The sequence below is a fragment of the Cydia pomonella genome, chromosome 27 (assembly GCF_033807575.1).
Source record: "Cydia pomonella isolate Wapato2018A chromosome 27, ilCydPomo1, whole genome shotgun sequence".
NCBI lineage: Eukaryota > Metazoa > Arthropoda > Insecta > Lepidoptera > Tortricidae > Cydia > Cydia pomonella.
In genome coordinates this window covers 611,650-635,832 of record NC_084729.1, presented here as the reverse complement: position 1 = coordinate 635,832, position 24,183 = coordinate 611,650, and the positions used below count along the sequence as shown (strand labels likewise).

Sequence of the window (24,183 nt, the reverse complement as noted above, 5' to 3'; positions counted from 1 at the left end):
AACAAACGAAATTGAATCCAAATCAGCGTAATAAAAAATTTTTAAATTCTACCAGCTAACATAAGGAAACCACTCAAAGTTTGCAGCTGATCACTTTGCCCCACATGTGTATAAAATGCAACTTTCTCATTCGTTTCAGAACAATCAAGAGGACCTTTACCAGTGAAAAAAATATTGTATCATATGTAAAATACTTTTGTCTGAAAATAGTATATGTATAAAATCGAACCTATTTGTATTTCTTTATGTATATATATTTAAATGGCTATTTGTATGCTTCACTCTGAAGCTGAAATTAAATTCATTATAAAAAATTAGAACTCTTTGAAATATTCAAGAATAACTTTGAAAACTTATTAAAAAAAACTTTAGTCAACTTTTAACATCCCACAAAAGCTTATTCAAAAGCTCCTTACCGTTAAAAGCCCTTATTTTTTCTAATTCCTCCATTTGTATGCAAAATCGCGTAAAAACTTGGCATTGTTATCAGTGGGATGTTTTACATAGAAATTAAGACAAAGTTGACATTAGGGGAGTGGGGTTGATTCTGGTGGCGGTAGACATTTTATCAGTGATAGACATTTTGTTGTGGGAACAGACGGCACGATTCGAAGAATGATTAAGATATGACAAAGTTCACGTTTATTTCGATTCCGCTGTGATCCCAATAAGATTTATCTGCGATATTTCTAACGTCAAAGTGACATTGGTTGCCCGAACCGAGCTGCTTCTGTCAATTATACGACATACAAACGATATCTAAATGAGAACTTATCTAAACCAGCACTTATCGTTATAGTATTTCATTCCTCGAATCGGGCGAAACTCGAAGGAGTTTTAAAACATTACTAATTATCGAGAGTTTGAAATATCAAATTATTCGAAATTTTTGAGAAAAAAAAATGAAATTTCTAAGTAGAGTAATCATCGATTATTATTTATGATCTGCACATTTTTTTTAAATATCAAAAGGTAAGAGGTACATAGAACAGATGCTTTTATAGTATTAAGGATTATTGGAAAGCATGCAATTAGATTTTTTAAATTTTTTATATAAAATTATTTTTCATTGGCATTATTACAAATTATTATACCTATTATTCTTTATTCATGTGTTTGTAATGCTTTATAATTTGATGTGTTAGAATCCTCTGTAATGTTTGCATTTCTGCACGCAGACTGAAATGTATACACTGGAACGTTGTTTATTTTTGGTACCTATATGATCTGCATGTATATGCGTGCAGCCTGTGCAAATAATTTTTTTGAATCTTTGAATCATACATACACATAGATAATGTGCAACGATGATAGAAGTTTGAAATTGTCTCAAAATGTGGGCGTGTTTGATGCCTGTGAGTTCGAATTGACGCGTCGTTTTGTTATGTAGCGATGTTTTTTTTCGAATTACCAAATGCTTAAAATTGTGTCGATTTTTTTCGAAATATCAAGAGATATTCTAGGGCCTAGGGAATTCGTGATTCTAGGGAGGTTTGAATTATCTCTGGTTTGAATTAACGAGAGTTGACTGTATATGTATTTTTAATTGATGTAAATGTTAAATGAAACAGTCGTCAACAGTTAAGAACATTGAGTAATAATCCTAATCTGAACGGGAAGTTTGTAAGTGGAAACTTGCATGAGAATTTTACAAGTGATGTAAAAACCAGATCTTTAATATTTCTTGCCTCGTGTTGGCTGTTAAAATTTACACTTAAATAATTATTTTGAAGGAGGGAAGAGATCGCTTTTTAGCGATAAGACCGCCTGTTGTTACCTGGTTTTATTTTCCTTTAAAACTCATTTGTAGTTTTACATGTATGTAAAATGTATAATCGTTGGTGCAATAAAGAATATTTACTTACTTACTTAAAAAATAAACTTGGTATTTAATTTATTTTTTCGCGTTAGTGTGCTAAAAAATGTTGCGTTTGACTCCCTAGCAAAGTTTGTTTAACCCTCGTGCCTTGAAACCCTTGCAACATTAACGATTCAATTTTAGAACATTTCACTTTCCCAGGTTTCAATATTAGCACGAGAAATTCAATAACAACTTTGCCCCCTTGTAAAACAAATAACTATAATGCATTTTTGTACATTGTAACACACATGCCAGAGGGGATGGGTTCCCACTAGTTACCACCAAGTTGTTACCAGTGGTAACTACTGGGAAATAAAATCCCACCTTTTACCAGTGGTAACTACTGGAAAAAAAATCCCAGTAGTGACCACCAAATCAGTGGTGGGAAAAAAATTCCCACCTTTATAGGTGGGGAATAATCCGAGGGGATTTAGGTAATGTCGATTTAAGTGAAGATATTCCCTGATAAATATGACCTCGGTCTCTTGAAAGCAAGAGTGAATAGGCTACTACTGAACCGGTGAGCTCCATCTTAGGCCCCGTCTTCACTTTCCATCAGGTGTGACTAGAGCCAATCGCCGATCAGTTATTAATTAAAAAAAAGATGATTTAGGTAAAAAGTTACCTATAGAGCTGTCCTAGGGCAGCATTTCTCTTGCTGACGCGATTCCTCTCCGTCGCAGGCGGCAGGGCCAAAGGCAGAGAGCGCATGCTCGCCTCGAGCCTTAGGGTCAGCGGGCTGGACTGGACCCGCATTGCATAGACGTCGTCGGGAGGCGGGGGATCACGCGTTTCTGATCCCCCCCTCCATTGTGAGGGTGCCCTGGCGTTAAGCCGGGGCTGCCGGAGGGCGCAGTGGTGAATGTCATCATCGATCCCAGTGCGCCCTCATGAACGGCAAAGAGGGTGAAACGCCGGAGTGGGTTTAGTGGGTAGGGCTAAATTCTCCCCCCCCTCTTCCCAGGAGAGGGGAAAGGAGTGGCGAGTCCCACACACCGTGCATTCCCACTCCGTCAAAAAAAAAAAAAGGGCAGCATTTCTCGCTCGCTATTATCGCTCGATTGTAGAATCGCTCCCTAAATAAGATAATGGAGGCGGAATATTCATCGCCCTGAATATTCTCGTTAGCGGCTTTTTTGAGTTTCGCCTTTTGGATGACTTTGGTCTCATCCTGTATTGTCCAACTACCTGTTATAAAGGGTGTTTATTTAGTCACCTGCAATAATTTACGGGGTGAATATACAGGTCATACTGAGCAACTTTTACTATGGGAGCAACCCTGAAATAGCGAAAGAAAAATCTTCCCATAGAAAGTCTCAGAGAGTTAAAATGTATGAAATAGTCATTTTTAGGGTTCCGTAGCCTAATGGCAAAAAACGGAACCCTTATAGATTCGTCATGTCCGTCTGTCTGTCCGATTATGTCACCGCCACTTTTTTCCGAAACTATAAGAGCTATACTGTTCAAACTTGGTAAGTAGATGTATTCTATGAACCGCATTAGGATTTTTACACAAAAATAGAAAAAAAAACAATAAATTTTGGGGGTTCCCCATACTTAGGACTGAAACTCAAAAAATCTTTTTTCATCAAACCCATACGTGTGGGATATCTATGGATAGGTCTTTAAAAATGATATTGAGGTTTCTAATATCATTTTTTTCTAAACTGAATAGTTTGCGAGAGAGACACTTCCAAAGTGGTAAAATGTGTCCCCCCCCCCGTAACTTCTAAAATAACAGAATGAAAAATCTAAAAAAAATATATGATATACATTACCATGCAAACTTCCACCGAAAATTGGTTTGAATGAGATCTAGTAAGTAGTTTTTTTAATACGTCATAAATGGTACGGAACCCTTCATGAGCGAGTCCGACTCGCACTTGGCCACTTTTTTTGTGTTTTTGGGGTTGCTCCCATAGTAAAAGTTGCTGAGTATGAACTATATATTCGCCCTGCACGACGATGCCTGGTTTACCTCTTTGAAAAAGAAACGCATGAGGCGCCACGACGCCTCCACCCCCCCACCCCCCCACCTGGGGAAGCATACACCTGCCGTATGTGTGGACGTGGGATGACAGACAGACGGACGGTGGAGTCTTAGTAATAGCGTCCCGTTTTAGAGTCCGTCTAGGCTAACTTTGCATTGATTTGATCAGAGCAAAGTGCGGACGTGTCGTTATAAACGACTTATTTAAAAAAAAAATGACATTCAATACTTCGCCATTGCAGAGTCCGACTCTAGTATTTTTTAAGTGCTACTTAATTTCAATACTTAATAATTATGTTATATCAAATCAAAAGCATGTTTTTAACGTCTGAATTGCTCTAGGACACCCGTTAATTCTGGATTGACAGTGCTTTTAGAGGCTTTTAAGTCTAGTCTAGCTCAGGCTTAGGAGACTAGTGCATTAGGGCTGAAAGTAAGTACTTAGGTAGAGTTTTTTTTTTTAATGTAGAAGAGATGTAATACCTAATAAAAAATCGTGCTACCAATTTGACTCAGAATTTACACGTTTTATACGATAAAGGAATGTTTGCTAGACATTTATTTTGCAACAAAAATACTTAATAACGCTTTTATAAGTTAAAATGACTTTTACTTTTAAAATACTTTACGTTCATAAACTATTCAATTTTGTGTTATATATATTAAATTTGATTAATTTAATAGCCGTTTAAAACAAAAAAAAAGCCGGATGCCGGATGGATCTGTGCCTTCCTGTCAAAAATGGCAAGATGGTGGAAGGATGTTAATTAGTGAGCTTAAATTAAGTTTCTTCCCCACAAATGTGGAAAACATTGCGTGTGCCACGGGCGGTACAAGAAATAAGAACGTGTTATTTTTTCCATATTTCTCTCAATTCGTCTCGCAATTATTGCGGTTAGCACAACTTGAAGTCTCGCCTATGCGTGCATGACCACAGATAAGATAATAACTTGAGTTTTGACACCTCTAAATGGCCGAAAGGTATAGTGCCATACATTAGAAAGGGACAGCATGATTCGTTTGTATGAGTTAGGAGCATTTAAAAATTTGTATGAAATCGGTTTTTCGCTTCTAATTTTTATAATAATACAAAAAATGAAAAATGTCAATATCCAGAGAAGAGTATGGGGACTACGTTTGTATGGATGTCCGTCCTCTTTTCACATGACAAGATGTCCCTTTTTATCGAGGATGCCCATGCGCTGCATCCAGCCTATGAACGCCGCGCGCTCGTGCACTTCAGCGCGCACGTCGCCCGCGCACTCTGATAGAGCGCGTTCTTGCCAAACTGAAATGAAAATGTTATTTTTATTTAAACCCATTTTTAAAGCCCAGGTTTTTAATTCGTATTTTTAGGGTTTCTTAGTCACCTTAGAAACGCTTATAGTTTCGCCATGTCCGTCTGTCTGTCTGTCCGAGGCTTTGCTCCGTGATCGTTAGTGCTAGAAAGCTAGAAAATTGCAATTTATCATGAATATACACCGTGTTTTTTTTTATTTGCGTTAATTTCGAGGGTGCATTCCTGAGCTTGAATTAAGTAACTTTCTCAAAGACACCGATATTGTAATTAACTCAATTTCGGAGATAATCAATCATTAATTTTTATCTTATAAGGCCCTTACGAGCGTGTACACTTGCCTTAGGGCCTGTTTACTTATTGATTAGTGTTTAGTGCGAGTTCATACATTTGCTACTAAACGTCCGTACTATCTCGGACGATCGACGTTCGAAATGACATTGATATGTCACAGTTTTCAATTGTTTGGTTGAGTTAAATGTAATGCCCGTGTTACAACAACGCTATATGCAACATTTAGTTACTTATTATAAAAAAAAATTGTAAAAAAAAAACAATTTTTTTTTTAAATTAACTATGCCATTTAGTTTTCTTAAACGTAGTTACCGATACCCCGAAGTTAACGAAATTCAATAAAAACACGGTGTATAAATCAATTACACCGACAAAACAGTAAAACACTGATTTAATTCTTCTCCGAGACCACGAGAACAACGCCGTCCTCGAAACGTCAGAGGTAAATTTAACACTTAATACGCGATTAAGTGCCGTTTCTTTAAGTTAATAAAACGGTAAAATTAGAGTATTATCGCTGACTGTACTTTTTATTCAACTGGCAACTAATACTCATCGAGACAATTCTAAAAACTCCAAACACAATTAGGTTGCGTTGTTTTATCACTGAGTTCCTATGGCTACCTCCTGTCCCCATCATCAGATCAGTTCGATGGCACCATAATATTGCATTGTCACCTCTTTCTCTTGCTCTAACTTGCAAATAAATAAATAAATAAAATAAATATTATAGGACATTATTACACAAATTGCCTAAGTCCCACAGTAAGCTCAATAAGGCTTGTGTTGAGGGTACTTAGACAACGATATATATAATATATAACTATTTATAAATACTTAAATACATAGAAAACACCCATGACTAAGGAACAAATATCCATGCTCATCACACGAATAAATACCCTTACCAGGATAAGATATTACCTTTCTTTCCTTAGAAATAGAGAACGATAAAAAGATAAAAAGAGTCGTAGACAGAGAGACAGTGTAAAAAAAGGGTTGAAAGAGCGATAGAGGTATAAAGAAATAGAGAGATAGAAAGAGTCAAAGAGATAGAAAAAGACGTAGTTAAAAAGAAAGGCATAGAAACGGCAAAATAGACTTAAAGAAGAGAGATAAAATTAAGTGACACAGAAGTACTAAGGCAAAAAAGAGAGATATACAGAAATACAGACATAAAAGAAAAAGAGATACAAAGACAAATAGAAAGAAAGAGACGGATATAAACTCACCAGACCCATCATTACATGACTGGAGATCTAATGAGCAGTGGTTCTGGAACACGCGTGCTCTCTTCGGGAACGAGTACGCGCATACAGGCGCGTACATGTCCGGACACCGGACAGGACAGAAGTGGTCGCAGGGGAGACCCTCGGCGTTTGCTGTCATGGCACTGGGTAGGAATGGGATTCGTTATTCGAAAAAAAAATCCTGTGGAACGTTCCCCCACTCTCTATCAGACAAACGCAGACCAAATTCACATTCAAGCGCATGTTGCGCAAGTATTTACTTGACAAATGTTCTTCTTCGTCAACTGAATGATTCACATATAATTATGTATGTATCAATATATGTATGTTTATTTGTATTAAGTATATTTGTAAGTTTATCAATAGATATATAGTTTATATTCATATATAGTCTTGGTTACAAGTTCATTTAAGTCCTTTACCTAATACACTGCACCTACTTAATCTTTCTGGTTTAACCCATTGGTTGACTGGTAGAGAATACCTTAGGGCATTAACGGCCTATTTGTATTTCTTTATGTATATATATTCATATGGCTATTGTTTGCTTCACTCTGCAGCTGAAATTAAATTCATTAAGACAATGAGAACTCTTTGAAATATTCAAGAATAACTTTGAAAGTTATTAAAAAAACTTTAGTTACTTTTAACAACGTACAAAAGCTTATTCAAAAGCTCCTTACCGTTAAAAGCCCTTATTTTTTCTAATTCCTCTATTTGTATGCAAAATCGAAGTCGAGAGAAAAGCTCGGAAACCGGTTAAATTTCCAAACCGTTATCATTTACTTGGCGCAAACCTTTTAATTCCGGTTTCGCTCGAAAACCTGTTATTTGAAACCGGTTTGAATGAGAACAGTTATTGTCAAATTAACCGGTTTGAAACAATAAAAACCGGTTGATTCCTATCGGTGTCTATGTTTTCGTGGCACACCACCAGACCGATCAGCCGTTGCATCGCTCGTCGAATAAACCGGTTTTTTAGGTTAAAATAAAGTTCTTAAAACGTTCGTGTTTTTATAAAAATTCGAAGGAAAACCGATATAAACCGGTATTTATTGGTATTTTTAAAAACATTTTAAATTTTTATCATAGCAATGTGCTAAAGGATTATTCAAAAAATGCAGTTTCGATGAAATGTTCTCCGTCTCGGTATTGTTTTATGCACGTTTAATGCTAAACCATCTTAGGTACAGTTAGTGTCGATTTCTATGACACTTAAAACAGTACCCCTAGTGTAAATTTATTCGATATCGTAACTTGACTTACGCGTTTGCGTTAAGTCTCATTTTGTATGGGATTCTGAGTTTCCTAAACATTCCGCTAGGCGCGTTGCTTCTAAAGCCCATTTCTTAGTCTTAACGCTAACGCGTACGTCACTTCACACTATCGAATAAATTTACACTAGGGGTTCAGACGCTAATGAGTGACGTAAATGCTAAATGAAACAGTCGTCAACAGTTAAAATTGAGTAATACTAATAAGTTAATAATTCATAACCTGAACGGGAACTTTCTAAGTGGAAACTTGCATGTGATTTTTCTGTGATAATGATGTAATGAATTTTAATTTTATTGGTGTTTGATATCAAAACCAGCTGACATACATAACGAATTGTTTACATTAGAATTGACTTCCAGTTCTAGACCCTAGTGCTCTTGACAAATACTGCATCATTTTGGATTTGTATTGAGCTTGGCTTGCAAGAAGATCGTTTTTGAAGCCATTCGGCCATCGTTCGAATTTTCTTTGATTGTGAGTTTTTCTTGCAGGTATGGATTTGATTTCGTTAAAGTCTCTGAAACAAAATGTACAAATATTTTCTTTTATTATATAGGAGGCAACTCTTATGGGAAGCGATTACCGTCACAGAGTTGTAAGTGCGTTCTCGGCAGTTCAAATGGGAGTACGCTGTTCAGGAGCTTGGGCCCCGCGCGGATTCTTACCTTTTATGTCTATGGGTATAAGATACTTAATCACAAACTTTCCTCTCCTTGAAATAGAAATAGAAATTATGATTGCCTTGGAATTGTAAATAATAATATTGCAGTGCCCAACAGGGTTCACATAGACCTAGCTTATAAGTTTACCACCTGTACAACCACTTTGTGAATTTGCAATAAAATATTGAGTATTGACTCTGAAAATACCTATCCTCCATTTCAACATTTTGCTCGTCGAATCCCTTGGCTATACACCGTATTTTTTTGATTTCCATTAATTTCAAGGGTGCATCCCTGAGCTTAAATTAAGTAATTTCCTCAAACACACCGGTATTCTAATTAACTACATTTCGGAGATAATAATTAAAATTTAGTTTCCTTAAATGTGTGGGCCGCAGGACTCTCACCTCTGGCTTGCCTTTACCGGCCGTCCAGAGTGGGGTGTCAGAGCTATATGCTCGCAGGGTGGAAGTGAAATATGCATAAGACGCGAGTTGGCACAGTGGCTGCTTACAGCCACTGGGTAGAAAGCGGCGCACACCTCTCCACACCCTGACCCGCTCACGCAATGTTGTCCCCTTGTCGCTCTGTGCGAGCGGCCGTATTCGGAGACCCATATTGTAAGTTGGCGAGTCACCACCTGTCCATTTTTTCGTGTTTTTTAACATATGATCAGGGCAGGTGCAATAGTCACCTTCATAGTCTCGGTTACCAGTCCACTAGCAACTCAACCTAATAGCCCGGTTTCTTTTTGTACCTTTTTCTTACAATAGTCCTACACTAACCGGGGCTTGTCCTTAGGTGCACTGCTATAGTGTGAACAGGGATAATCGTCGGTTGGTGTCACATTACTTTTAGAGTAAATTGTCTTATTACAAGGGGCCTCTACCTCTACGTGTTGGCTTCGGCCCCACGCACGCCTTCCAAATGCCCGGAGCCCCATGGTCCCGAGAACTTGTAAGATACATACATAAGTTCACATTGCCTGAGGCCTTTTTAGTCGTAATTATCGATAGTTATAATACAACTTATATACTAGTAGTCATTATTATTCAACACTTCATAATTCCAAAAAGGAATCTACTTATGGAAAGGTCCTTATACACATGAAGCATAAGGACCCTTGTCCGATAGAGAGCCACATAATCATAACCCATATTTTTGTATTTGAGATACAAAATAAGTTTCAGCCAAAAATTAAATTTTTGGTATAAGCTTTTATCGCTGACTGTACTTTTCTTTTCACAGGCAACTAATAATCATCGAGACCATTCCAATAAACTCAAACAAAATTAGTTTGCGTCGTTTTATCACAGAGTTCCCATGGCCGCCTCCTGTCTCCATCATCGGATCAGCTCCATCCATGTCAAATTTCAACTCGATTGGAAATCTGGAAGTGGGTCAATTTTATCTTCCAAACTTTGACCCGAACTAACATAAACACATAATATAATAAGGCAAGTTAAATAGGTAAAAAAGCTTGTAATTAGCTAGCCATATGATAATAAGATACCGTCTTGAAGCAGTTCGTCGCCCCGCTGTTCTGACCGCCACCACTTGTCTGACGTCTTGACAAAGGCCTGGGCTGGTACTGCAGCCAGCCAGTGCACTCCAGGGGGATGGTTGCCTAATCTATCGCATTCACAAGTTTTTCTCTGGCACCAATGTTTCTCTTACCCAATCCAACTTTAGGCACCTTTCTACTGAGGCGAAGATGAGCACAAACGTGCGGGAATCAATTTATTATCATTGGTTCTCCACTCCGCTGGTTGATTTCTGCACGACTTCTCAGTCCTCATCATCTCCGCCCCAGTTAAAAAAACTGCCTTATACTTTTATTATGGAAACCCCCAGCTACAAGGGAAATTACCGTCTCGACGCGCTTCGTCGCCCGCTGCTCTGACCACCACCACTTAGCTGAATTTGTGGCAAAGGCCTGGGCTGGTACTGCAGCCAACCAGTATGCTCCTGAGGAGGAAGGTGGCTGCCTACTCCATCGCATTGTTCGATGGACACTGTTCTGTACCCTGAAATATGGTATGAAATGGTTACCTTTGATTGAAAATATGTTGTACACCAACCACCAAAGTTTCCATTGAATGACAAAATGTTAATTAATCACTTATTCTTAATTATAATTCTTTATACCTATACATATCTCGTGTATTACGAAGTTATTGTACTCGTATATTTATTTTACAAGTAGTTTTTACTTTGGCTGTTTAATGCCATGCTCGGCATGAAGCTTCAAGATCGAATAAGGAACGAGATCTGTCGCCGCACCAAGGTACAAGAGATGGCTTACGTCTTTACCGGGCGGGACTTGTTGCCAGGCAGACTGATGGTAGATGGGTCAAAATATAAACGAAATGGTGGTGGGTGGCTGCTTTCGGATCAAAGGGTTGCCTGGCGTCCGTTGGCTCGTTGGATGGACGACATTCGGGAGATTGCAGGTCACTTCTGGACGAGATTAGCTCAGGAGCTCAGGACCGGGAGAGAGACCTATGCTCAATAGATGATAGAGGGCTAATTTGATACCTAATGATGACGATGTTGATTTACTTATTAAGTAAGTTCATAACTATCATTTTACTTATATCAAAAGTTTAAAACTGTCTAAGAAGCAGCTGATCTGAGGAGCTTTTATTCACAGAATGAATACTTACTATTATAATCATACCGAAGTCCACAATTAACCTTTCTAAAAAAGCACTCATTCTTAAAAAGCCTATATTTCGGCCGTTTATTCTCCAACTTCACTCCACACACCGCCTCTAGCACATTCTCGCAGTCCAAATTCTCGCAGTCCATAGGATTCTCGTATACCTCCTTGTACTCTTTGACGGCTTGTTCTATTTTCTCGTCATCTAGCTCATGTTTTATCTTCTCTTCTGTTCGTTCGTCGTTTTTTCCGGGTTTGAAGACTATGCCGCCTTCGGGTGGCTCTGAAAAGATATTGTTTTTCCTTGAGGCCAATTCAACTAACATTGTGACATCAAAATGATAGTTAAATGATGTCAGTCGTGTATAACGTCACTTACTCTAGCCCGTTACATCATGTTCTTTACAAAGCACATATTTCTTAAACAGGTCCTTTATAATGGAAAAAATACCTGTTTCCGTCTTATACCGCTCGTTTATAACGTCTCCAACCGCAACTCGTTCCATCATGTCCTTCACAGAGTATTCGTCTCTTCTAGCGCTCTCTGCCCTTCTGAAACTTTGAGAATCGCTATTGCCTGATGGTATGAACACTACGTCGTTGCCGGCTTCTGTCGGGGCGGTCTGAAAACAGGCAACACTTTAGCTTATCTGTGTAGCTTAACAGAAAGTTGCGACGAAAGATATGGTCACCAACAACAAGGTTATGGTTAAAACATAGAGTTAGTATTATTGTCCAAGGTAAAAAATGTGCTAAGAATGAATCAATTAACAGCTGTCCTTCACTCCTCATTTACAAGAATGATTTTTCTGGAAATGTACGTTTATCCGCCAACTTATGTCATTGTATTTTATTTTATTTGAGTTAATAGTGATTTTGCTTTTGACTTTAATAACTAAATAAACTTATATAAGTTCCACTTTTGGATTCACTCGCTACAGTAGTGGTCAATTTTGAAATCTTTCGCTTGCTCGGGTATTAGCACGAGCCACTTTTTGATATTTAACAAATTTAACACATATTGGAAAAAAAATAAGGATCAAAGTCAAATGGCGTTATAAAAATGTAATTATGTGTTGAAAGATGGCAGTAAATTTACTTACAGTGGCTATAATCCACCTCTATTTCAAATTTCCTTTGATAATACAAACGAATAATACAAACATGCACAAATCGGCTGTAAAATCGATTCGACTTATTCGTTTATAATCGCTAGTTTTTACAAGCCATACGTCTTAACCTCATCACTAGAAACTTCAATACACAACTGTCAAACGTGTGCACTTAGTTACGGAAGGTGGAGATAAGGAACGAAATCTCCATGTACCAAAAAGTGTCATCAAAAAACTTTAAATAGGTGGCGCTACAATACCTAGAGCACTTTAACAAAAAAATCAAATCATAGACAGCGCAATTCACTCCGTCAATAACGCCTAGGTTCTTCACGTTCTTAGCTACTCTAGCGCTACTCTGGAGAGATTTGGAACTATTATTTATAGCTGACAGCTGGACACTTTTGCAACAGTTCTACCATAAGAGATGTCCTTGTAATTCCACACTCCATAGAACTAAGTGTATGAATTGCGCTGTCTATGATTTGATTTTTTTGTTCAAGTATTCTAGGTATTGTAGCGCCACCTATTTAAGGTTTTTTGATGACATTTTTTGGTACATGGAGATTCCATTCCAAGGATCTCTCGGACAATAATTGGGCCAATTTCCTGTCACCATTAAGTATACACTCTAAAGTGGTGCCAAGTTTTCCATTAGGTTGTCGTAGTCAAACTAATTTATTAACTAAATGCATTTTGGGCTTTTAACTTACTTGTCTTTTCTATTTTAAAATGGGAGGACTTTTTATTCAACATATGACTTTCCCGATTTGTGGAAGGATATAACGATTTTTGTTTGTTTGAAAGGGTTACTTCATAGTACGTTTTTTTTATGATAACACCAAGCCACGGATAGACGGACAGGCAGACATGGCGAAAGTACAGGGTGAATTTAGTCACTTGCAATAATTTACGGGGTGAATATAGGTCATACTGAGCAACTTTTACTATGGTACTTTACATTTAGAATTTATTCTAGAAACAATCTAGACTAGTATTTTTTATACATTTTTTTTGTATGACTATATTTTGTGAAATTTTTAGTATTAAATTTGATCTATGAATTATATTCATTAGTATTATATATGGAATAATATTTACAACATCAATTATACTTCACTTGTTCTTCCGAGAGATTATTATAACTTGTAGTAGTGTTCTGGTACGGCCGTTGTCACAATATTTAGAGAATCCGTTAAATAAAAAAATGAATTTATGTAGGCGCCTACGTAAATTAAATAGCAATTCTTTTTTCTCCCCCACCCGCACCAGCCGCCGCCCGCTTCCGCGATACGTCACCTCGTCATTCTTTGTTCTTGTACTGTCTTACTATTCATAAGTGCTTGTTGCTAGGCCTACGTGAATAAAGTATATTTGGATGAATGAATGAATGAATGTACCAATCCCGAAATCGCAAAAAAAAACCTATTACCGGGGACCCTCGCTTGCGACCTCATTATTAAAAGGCAAGATGAAAAAACGAGCTAATAGAGACCAATACTTGTTATTTAGATATTACGTAACAAAAGGTGTACAATTTCAACGACTAAATCTATCAATTTTAAATTTTTGCTCTAAAATCGTTACCGGGCTCTTAATTTTCCGTGGCATTTGCTCATGATTAAATTGTGTAAAAAATCAATACAACACCTTCGATTTTGCGGTACATATCCTAAAAATCTTTTTCTAATTATAGGGTACCATAAATATTAAATCGAAAACTTACCGTTTGCTCCAAATAATCCGAATCATTCGCCTCTCCCTTCTCTTTCCTCTCCTCTCTCTCGCTCAGCTTATCCCCCTTCCTCTCCCCCCCACTCTTCCTCCCCTTCTCATTCCCTTTTCTAAAATCCACCGGTGCTTGCACGTCCGAGTGGCCCATGTAGGTGGTGATGACGTCAGAGGTGTTGTGGGCCATGTGGCCGGCTTCGGTCATGGGGAGAAGAATTATAATTGAAGCGAGTAGTAGGTACAACATTGTAGGTGTGAATGAGGTGAATGTTGTGAAATGTGTGGTTGGCATAATTCGTAAACCATATTTTTGTATAGAAGAAATAAGTGTGAACCTCGATCCGAACCCCTAGTGTAAATTTATTCGATAGTGTGACGTGATGTACGCGTTTCCGTTAAGTCTCATTTTGTATGGGATTTAGAAACAGCGCGCTAAGCGGGACGTTTTGAAAATTCAAAATCCCATACAAAATGAGACTTAACGCAAACGCGTACGTCACGTTTCACTATCGAATAAATGTACACTAGGGGTTCAGAACCCTTAGTGTAAATCTATTCGTAATCGCAACGTGACGTACGCGTTTGCGTTAAGTCTCATTTTGTATCAAATTTAGAAACAGCGCGCCAAGCGGCACGTTTTGGAAACTCTAAATCCCATACAAAATGAGACTTAACGCAAACGCGTACGTCACGTCACGCTATCGAATAAATTTACACTAGGGGTACCGAACCCTGACTTAGTTTACTAGAACGCTGCACGTGCAACGTGAGTAATTTTTTTTATTTATTTTCTTTTTTATTATTTTTTTTTTATATAAAGATAGGCAGGCGTTTTATTAAAACATAATATGTATTTCACCTTTATTTGTGTATTTTTGTACTTATACTTATAGTTTGTGTTTTGTATTTTAATTTATAATGTAATATGGATATCTTGTCCGAAATAAAAGCTTTTAATTAAATGACTTTTTTACGTTTTTAGGGTTCCGTAGCCAAATGGCAAAAAACGGAACCCTTATAGATTCGTCATGTCCGTCTGTCTGTCCGATTCTGTCACAGCCACTTTTTTCCGAAACTATACGAGCTATACTGTTCAAACTTGGTAAGTAGATGTATTCTATGAACCGCATTAGGATGTTTACAAAAAAATAGAAAAAAAAAACAATAAATTTTGGGGGTTCCCCATACTTAGAACTGAAACTCAAAAAATCTTTTTTCATCAAACCCATACGTGTGGGGTATCTATGGATAGGTCTTCAAAAATGATATTGAGGTTTCTAATATCATTTTTTTCTAAAATTAATAGTTTGCGCGAGAGACACTTCCAAAGTGGTAAAATGTGTGTCCCCCCCCCCGTAACTTCTAAAATAACAGAATGAAAAATCTAAAAAAAATATATGATATACATTGCTATGTAAACTTCCACCGAAAATTGGTTTGAACGAGATCTAGTAAGTAGTTTTTTTTTAATACGTCATGAAATTATAAAAAAAAAATTTTTTTCATCATACCCATACGTGTGGGGTATCTATGGATAGGTCTTCAAAAATGATATTAATGTTTCTAATATCTTTTTTTTCTAAACTGAATAGTTTGCGCGAGAGAACCTTCCAAAGTGAAAAAAAGTGTGTCCCCCCCCCTGTAACTTCTAAAATAACAGAATGAAAAATCTAAAAAAAATATATGATATACATTACCATGCAAACTTCCACTGAAAATTGTTTTGAACGAGATCTAGTGAGTAGTTTTTTTTTAATACGTCATAAAATTTAAAAAAAAAAATTTTTCATCAAACATATACGTGTAAGGTATCTATGGATAGGTCTTCAAAAATGATATTTAGGTTCCTATTATCATTTTTTTCTAAACTGAATAGTTTGCGCGAGAGACACTTCCAAAGTGGTAAAATGTGTGTCCAAAGTGGTAAAATGTTGAACAAGATCTAGTAAGATTTTTTTTAATACGTCTTAAATTGTACGGAACCCTTCATGCGCGAGTCCGACTCGCACTTGGCCGCTTTTTTTATACTTCAACGTTACATGTATACGTAAAATTGTAATATATATGTTTATTACATATCGTACTGTTTTTATGTACAAAATGTGTTGTTTTGGTTTGTCTACTTTTCGATTATCCAACCTGTACCCCTAGTGTAACTTTGGTCGACATCATAACGTGACGAACGCGTTTGCGTTAAGTCTCATTTTGTATAGGATTTTGAGATTCCAAAACGTCCCGCTTGGCGCGCTCTTTCTAAATCCAATACAAAATGAGACTAAACGCAAACGCGTACGTCACGTTTGGAAATCGAATTTATTTACACTAGGGGTACTGTTGATTATCTAAACTACATGTGAATTTCGTGTAGATTTGAAAAGCGTAAAGTGCACTATATCGTGTTTATTTATTGGTGTAAATCAGTAACGGATCATAAAAATCTCAATATTGCTTGCGGCCCAATTAAAATCCTACAGAATGTTTTTTTTAATGATAAAGGAGGCAAACGAGCAAATGATACGCCTGATCGTAAGCAATTACCGTCGCCCATAGACACCTGCAGCACCAGAAAACCTGCAAGTTTGCAAAAGCGTTGCTGGCATTAAAGATGGGAGTATGCTCTTTTCTTGAAGGTTCGAAGGTCGTTTAACTGTGCGAATACAGTCACGTCTGAAAATATCGGTAGGAAAAATGTGCCAAAAATATGTATACACTACCTTAATATATGGGCAATAAAGTCGTGTATAGATATTTTTGGCACTTTTTTCGTACCGATATTTCAGACGTGACCGTACGAAGCTTCAATAATGAACTGAACTCGCAGACTCAAATTTAAGACCAATGGACCCAAGATGGTCACGCTTTTGTCGACTGTCACCGTAGCCATCAGCGGCGGTATCATGGTTCCATTTTTATCACTTGTCATTACGCCCGTCACTTTCGCACTTACATACTTGTTAGAACGTGACAGGCATGGTGACAAATGATAAAGAGCCGACCATCTTAGCCCTACAGATTTAAATATGTATGTTAGTGCGAGTGACACACGATAAGCGAAAAAGTTCAACCATCATATGCGTTGAACCTTGCAATGTTTTTTCGTAAAACACTGTACCATTTGTTCCTGTCCATTTTGCAATTTCCACTGCTTTTTTTGCGCACTGTACTTGAACAAGAACAAAGAACAGTTTTTGCAACCTATTTTTAGTGTCCGATAACACTGTATAATAATAAACAGTATAAAAACGACCTAACAACCTTTAAGTTACTTAGGTTCATATTACCTTTAAATTTCCATTGTTTTACTTTACAACCGACTGATAATTTGCCATTTGAAAAACTACCCAACAGCTTAAAACGCAAGGTCTACTTTGGAATAACTATTATGAAGATTTAAATCCTTTTAATTGTGAGAAGCCTACGTGAAAACATTTTCCTTTCCAAGTGGCGCCATCTCTTAGAGAGTGGTTGAACTTGACGGAAAGTTGGAAAGCTAGGTCAGTTTTCTTTCTCTGCTCACTCGTTTAGTGGTACGTGAAAATGTTTCATAGATGGTGCTATAATCGAAGTTAAGTTACATTTGCTGTAAAATGTTTTCAGTTTCTTTTGACATGAACAATGTATTTATTGACAATAACAATATACATAATGGATATATACAGATGAATACTATAACTAGCTTATAGTATCAGTTTCTTTTTGCTCAAAATTTAAAATTACATGCAAAGGATTTTTAGGTAGGGACATGTAGCGGACAATAAGCTAAATAATAATAATTTAATTTTTTGTATAATAATTAATTATGTTTGTAAGTTTGTAATTTGTGATTGAATTATTTAATGTATTTTGAATCATTTTTATTTTTATATTTTAATTGTATGTTGTAATGTGTCATATGGGTTGCTATACCTGAATTTATTTTTGAATTTTTTGTGTTTATTTTTATTTTAATAGACGTGGTCTTGTGCTCATTCCTTAACAATTAATCAGTTTTTAATAATAGTTATAGCTAATAGCATCCCTGGTGTTCCCCTTATATGTCAAAAGGGGCTCAACGTGTTGGCTTCGGTTTCGCGTACACCTCCCGAATGTCTGGATCACCATTGTAGGGTTATGGGACATACAAATAAAAATAATTCAGCTTATATACAACGTCCCGCTGCTGGGCACAGGCCTATTTTAATACGCGAGAAAACTTGGGCTATAGTCCCCACGCTGGCCTAATGCGGATTGGGGACCTTCTAACCTTTGAAATTCTTCGCAGACGTATGCAGGTTTTAATATTAAATAATAGAACGGGACTTAATAGCATATTAAGGTTAAAGTTTACCTTCGACGTTTCGAGGACGGCGTTATCCCCGTAGCTAAAGTTAACATCAATATCTAGCCGCGGAGTGGCGGGGCAAGACCACAATTTTATGTCAAAGGTACATATAGTGAGGCCCTCTGGTGGCACACGAAATAATCAATATTTTAAGTTGTGTCCAACGTATACTTATTTGAGGTACGAGGCCATAAGCGATGGCCCACGTCGCGTTGCGCACGCCTAACGCCGCCTCTGTACCCTAGCACTAGGGGCCCGATTCGAAGAATGATTAAGAGATGCTTAAGATCTTGGAAAGAGATTGAAAAGATCGATAACTAAACGATATGTCAAAATTGACGTTTATTTCGATTCTGCTGTGATCTCAATAAGATCTATTTACGATATTTCTAACGTCAAAGTGGCATTGGCTGCCCGAATCGTGCTACTTCTGTCAATTATACGTCATACAAACGATATCTAATTGAGAACTTATCTAAACTAGAACTTATCGTTATCTTATCTTTTGCGTATTTCATTCTTAGAATAGGGCCGTAGGTTTTCAATACCTAATGTGTATAAATTGTGAAAGTTTAAATCAGTGGTATGCAGGTTTCCGCACAATGTTTTCCTTCACCGTAGTTTTTATTCAATAAAAAATAGATCTTATTGTTATTTGCCATTCAATCCTGAATATCCTATTAAGGTAAGTTTTGTCTAACATGGATTGGGTTTGAGACTACATTTTTCTTGACCCTCGGCCGGATGTGCCCTTGGGACAGTGTTGGGGTACAATACTCTTTCTAAGAATATTCTTGGCAGGAGCGGTACTGATAATACCGCTACTTGACGCTAGATGTCGACTGCGAATATAATAAGCGTTTTGGTAAGAAAACTGATGTATGCAGTGAGCACTCTATGCTTAGGTACTTATTTCTCGATGTGTCGCGATGAATGGAAGAAAACACTCAGACAACATCAAAAATAATATTAGTATTGATAATAATGGTTTAATTGTTTGAACCTTAAAATTACCGCCATTTGCCTTGTTGTAGAACAATAGGGTTGTTTCCATCTACAAATATTAGGGCAGAATTGTATCCCAATAAATTCTTTTGAATTATAAGAACATGTTAAACTACTTTTAGGAGTTTTAGGGGACCTGTAATGGCCATATTTTTGTAAATATTGAATTTAAAATATCTTTTGGCACACGTCACGTGACCAAACTCGAAACGTCTTTGAAGATTCTGATGACGTCACAACTCTCGGATTGACACTGTTGACAGTTAGGCGATAAACAACAAATGACAAATGTCAGTTGACAGCTCGTATCTTCTACGTGTGTATGTAGTTATGTGTCAAACCGTAAACTGTGACGTCACACAATTTTCAAAGAGCGTTTTGGGCGCGAAAGCATCCGGCAAAATATATTTTGTTAATTTAACATATTTAAACCCGTTTTTAGTATAAAAATTGAATTTAAGGGCAACTTTTAGTTAATATAGAACGTAATACAAGCATTTCAAAAAATTGGAAACAACCCTATTATTGGGGAAGACGACATTAGAATATCTTTTTCAATTTCTTAGGTCTCAGTTTTAGACAAGTTGAGTTTTATTTGGACCAAAATATTACTAAAAGATAACCAAGTAATATAATAACAGGCTCTGTTTTCTATTTCTTATACCTATACCAATTACATAAAATCTTTTTATATCTATATAATTTGTGGGCAAATGTGGTACAGTCAGCATCGAAAGTAACGGATCAAATAACGCTTCATAAGTATGTAGATTCTGTTACAGCTTAACAAAAAGTGATGTCTTTAATATAGAACAACTAAGACTGTAAAAGATATACTTTTGAATGTGAATTTTAGAAATGTATCTATACTTATTTGGATAAGTTATTCGGGATTTCAGATACTTTTGGCGCGTTGTTTCATCCGCTACTATTGATGATGACTGTACGTAATACTTAGGAAATTAGTCAACTAAAATGTGCTTTTTACGAAGTAAATCTTAGTAAAGTAACACCACGCTGTGATTCCTCAAAATACGACATAAAATGTTCGGAAACCCCAGAAAATTATATGACGAGCTCGACTTAAAGAAGAAAACAGTATTTAAATAACAATTTGGCTATTTTACAAGCTTAATTTGATAGATATGTCCTATATACACCGTGTTTTTATTGAATTCCGTTAACTTCGGGGTATTGTCAAGTACGTTTAAGGAAACTACATGACATAGATATTTAAAAAAAAAAAAAAATATATATATATAAAATATATATTTTGTTATAAACAGTAATTAAATGTAGCATATAGCATTTATCTCAATCAAACAATTGAAAACTGTGACATGTCAATGTCATTTCGAACATCGATCGTCCGAGATAGTACTTACGTTTAGTAGCAAATGTATTAACCCGTACTAAACAGTCTAAACACTAACCAATATGTGAACGGGCCCTAAGGTAAGTGTACACACTCGTAAGGGCTTTATAAGATAAAAATAAAATATTGATTATCTCCGAAATGGAGTTAATTAGAATACCGGTGTCTTTGAGAAAGTTACTTAATTTAAGCTTAGGAATTCACCCTTGAAATTAACGCAAATCAAAAAAAAAAAACACGGTGTATTATACCTAGCTATCAAATTACCCGGGCATATGCTCGGATCAAATCCTGCAAGCTAAATTAGATCCATTTCCCATTATTCAATCGAGCTGAAACTTTACATACATACGTATAATGTTGGGTGATAATACAATATTAAGACAGCCTGGCAAGTTCGACGGATTTTATCTTCCCATACAAACGGAGTTTCATTCCCTTCTTCTTCCTCCTTCCCTTATCCCACGTTATGTGGGGTCGGCACAACATGTTCTTCTCTTCCATTCTCCTCTATCTTTCGTCACCTCAGCACTCACGCCTTTCTTTCTCATATCCTCTTTCACACAATCCATCCATCGTTTTTTGGGTCTACCATCCGCTCTCCGTCCATCAACATTCATTCCTAACATTCTTTTTCCTATATGGCATTCATCCCTCCTCATTAAATGCCCATACCACGCTAACCTACCACTCCTTATCTTCTCCGCTACCGGTGCTACTTTCAAACTTCCCCTTATATACTCATTTTTAATCCGATCCTTTCTCGTCACTCCACACATCCATCCCAACATTCTCATTTCCGCTGCGTGCACTCTTCTTTCGTCCGTCACTTTCGTCGCCCAGCATCCATACATTACAACAGGTCTCACGATCGTCCTGTAGATTTTCCCCTTAAGTTTAAGGGACATTCATGGATCGCAAGTTGTTCCAGAGACCTGTCGCCATTTCATCCATCCGGAGTTTCATTCCCATTTTAAAAATACGTGTTGGATTGTAATGAAACTTTGCACATATAATAACATGAGGTATATCTAGTCCTGTAATTAGTTTATATAGCTCCAGTTTATAAAACAAACGAAATAGAGCAAAAACAAATTTTGTATGAAAAACTTAAATACGCAGTTTTTTTTTAACTATGGTATCTGAAGCTACATAAACTAATTACAGTAGATAAACGAGTACTTTATGCTATTGTAAGTACAAAGTTTCAGAGTAATCTAGCTAGTTATTTTAAATTGTGAGTGTAACTACATTTGTATGGAGAACCGAGCTTGCTACGGATCTTTACCTTGTAGATAAATTTCATAATCATCCTTTTGTTACAAACACAGAAGTCAAAATGACAGATTAAAACGATTAAATACCTAATTCCAGCTCGAAAAGCGTTTATTAATAACGCAATAAGGTAGAAGTACTAGTGCTCGACGCTGCACTAGTACTCGACATGGGCACTTTATGTCAAAGTAACAAGGATTAAGTTCGAATACAGAAAAATCTTCGTTGTTCAAATTCAACCTATATTTCCATGAAATAAAGTGCCCATGTCGGTGACAAGTGCAGCGTCGAGCACTAGTACTTCTATCTTAATTGTTCAAGTCCATTTTTCTGTCCTTTCTAAAGTGTCTTTGTGGCTATTCGAACTTCATTGTCTGATTTAAATACAAAGTGCGGTTATCCTCAGAGAATATCAAAGTTATATTGAAATAAGATTGATCTACGATCGAGTTATCTTGCCTTACTACGTTTGTAGGTACTGAATGATTTATATTAATGGTTACGTTCAAATGTTGACTGCAGCTGCACAACTGTTGCGTCATTACTGCGGCGGCCGTCCCCGCCTTATCAGAATACCTAGTGTAAATGCGTTTTATAGCGTGACGTACGCGGCTAGTCTAGTCTCATTTTGTATGGGATTTGGAAACAGCGCACCAAGCGGGCGTTTTTAAAACTCAAAATCCCATACAAAGTTACACTTAACGCAAACGAGTACGTTTCGCTATCGAATAAATGTACACTAGGGGTACTGCTAATTTCTTTGATACAATCACGTTTCAGCTGAAACCGAACCTTCGGCCGGAAACAAACGAAGTTTGGTCAGTACAGTTTTGGTCCTGCTGAATGGTTACGCAGGTTTTTGGCCGAAACTGAAACTTCGGTCGTACATTACCTATACCAAAGAGAATTAAAAAGACCAAGAGTGCTCACTCCATACAACGGTTTTTGTAGTCTACATCTAGCGTCAAATAGCGGAACTCTCAGTACTGCTACTCGATCATAGATGTCGCGGCAAACAAAAAGTCTAATGCTCAAAGATTTTCAGCTAATATTATAACCAGAGTAAGCGTAGGAGTTGAAAATTGAGTTCCGGTTACTCTAGTTACAATATTAGCGGTAAATCGTTGGTCTTCTTAATTCTCTTTGCCTATACTTCGTTTTTTAGAATTAGGAAAAAGGTAAACAATCTTGACGTGTCTTTTTAGTGAAATCACCTAAAAAATATTATAGGTAATAAACTTAAGTAAGTCACCTGTTGTATGTAGTTGTGACGTGTTCGAATAGACATTTGTTTTGTTTGTGTGTGTCTTTTAAACATGTATTGTCTATTCGAACACGTCACAACTACATACAACAGGGGACTTACTTAAGTTTTTTACCTATAGGTAACTACAAATATTACTCAAAAAATAGTAATGATCATATATGCTTGGTCCATACAGTGTTAGACAAACTAACACTGTATGGACCAAGGTCTGAAATAAATGTTTTTTTTTTTTTTATATATATATATTATTGTAAACATATTTACAGTGAGTTAAAAAAAATAGGTTTTTCAATAAAAAGACACGTCAAGATTGATTACACTTTTTCTACCGCTAAAAAAATCGAAGCATAGGCGAGGTCGCTAAAAATGAGACGTACCAATAGGGTTGTTTCCATCTACAAATCTTAGGGCAGAATTGTATCCCAATAAATTCTTTTGGATTATAAGAACATGTTAAACTACTTTTACGGGACCTGTAATGACCATATTTTTGTAAATATTGAATTTAAAATATCTTTTAGCACACGTCACGTGACCAAACTAGAAACGTCATTGAAGATTCTGATAAGGTCACAACTCTCGGATTGACACTGTTGACAGTTACGCGATAAACAACAAATGACAAATGTCAGTTGACAGCTCGTATCTTCTACGTGTGTATGTAGTTATGTGTCAAACCGTAAACTGTGACGTCACACAATTTTCAAAGAGCGTTTTGGGCGCGAAAGCATCCGTCAAAATATATTTTGTTAATTTAACATATTTAAATCCGTTTTTAGTATAAAAGACGAATTTTAGGGCAA

The 24,183-nt window shown here is 36.7% G+C and overlaps 1 protein-coding gene across 1 annotated transcript; it reads right to left on the bottom strand.

The window, feature by feature from the left end:
• Positions 1–4,908: 4,908 nt before the first annotated feature.
• LOC133532657 (uncharacterized) lies at positions 4,909–14,641 on the bottom strand. Its single transcript, XM_061871415.1, has 7 exons — positions 14,133–14,641; positions 11,746–11,917; positions 11,299–11,577; positions 10,502–10,659; positions 10,146–10,287; positions 6,675–6,848; positions 4,909–5,139 (listed from the first exon to the last, which is right to left on the bottom strand). The coding sequence occupies exons 1-7, from the start codon at positions 14,427–14,429 to the stop codon at positions 5,012–5,014; spliced, it is 1,350 nt and encodes a 449-aa protein (XP_061727399.1). The 5' UTR covers positions 14,430–14,641; the 3' UTR covers positions 4,909–5,011.
• Positions 14,642–24,183: the final 9,542 nt, after the last annotated feature.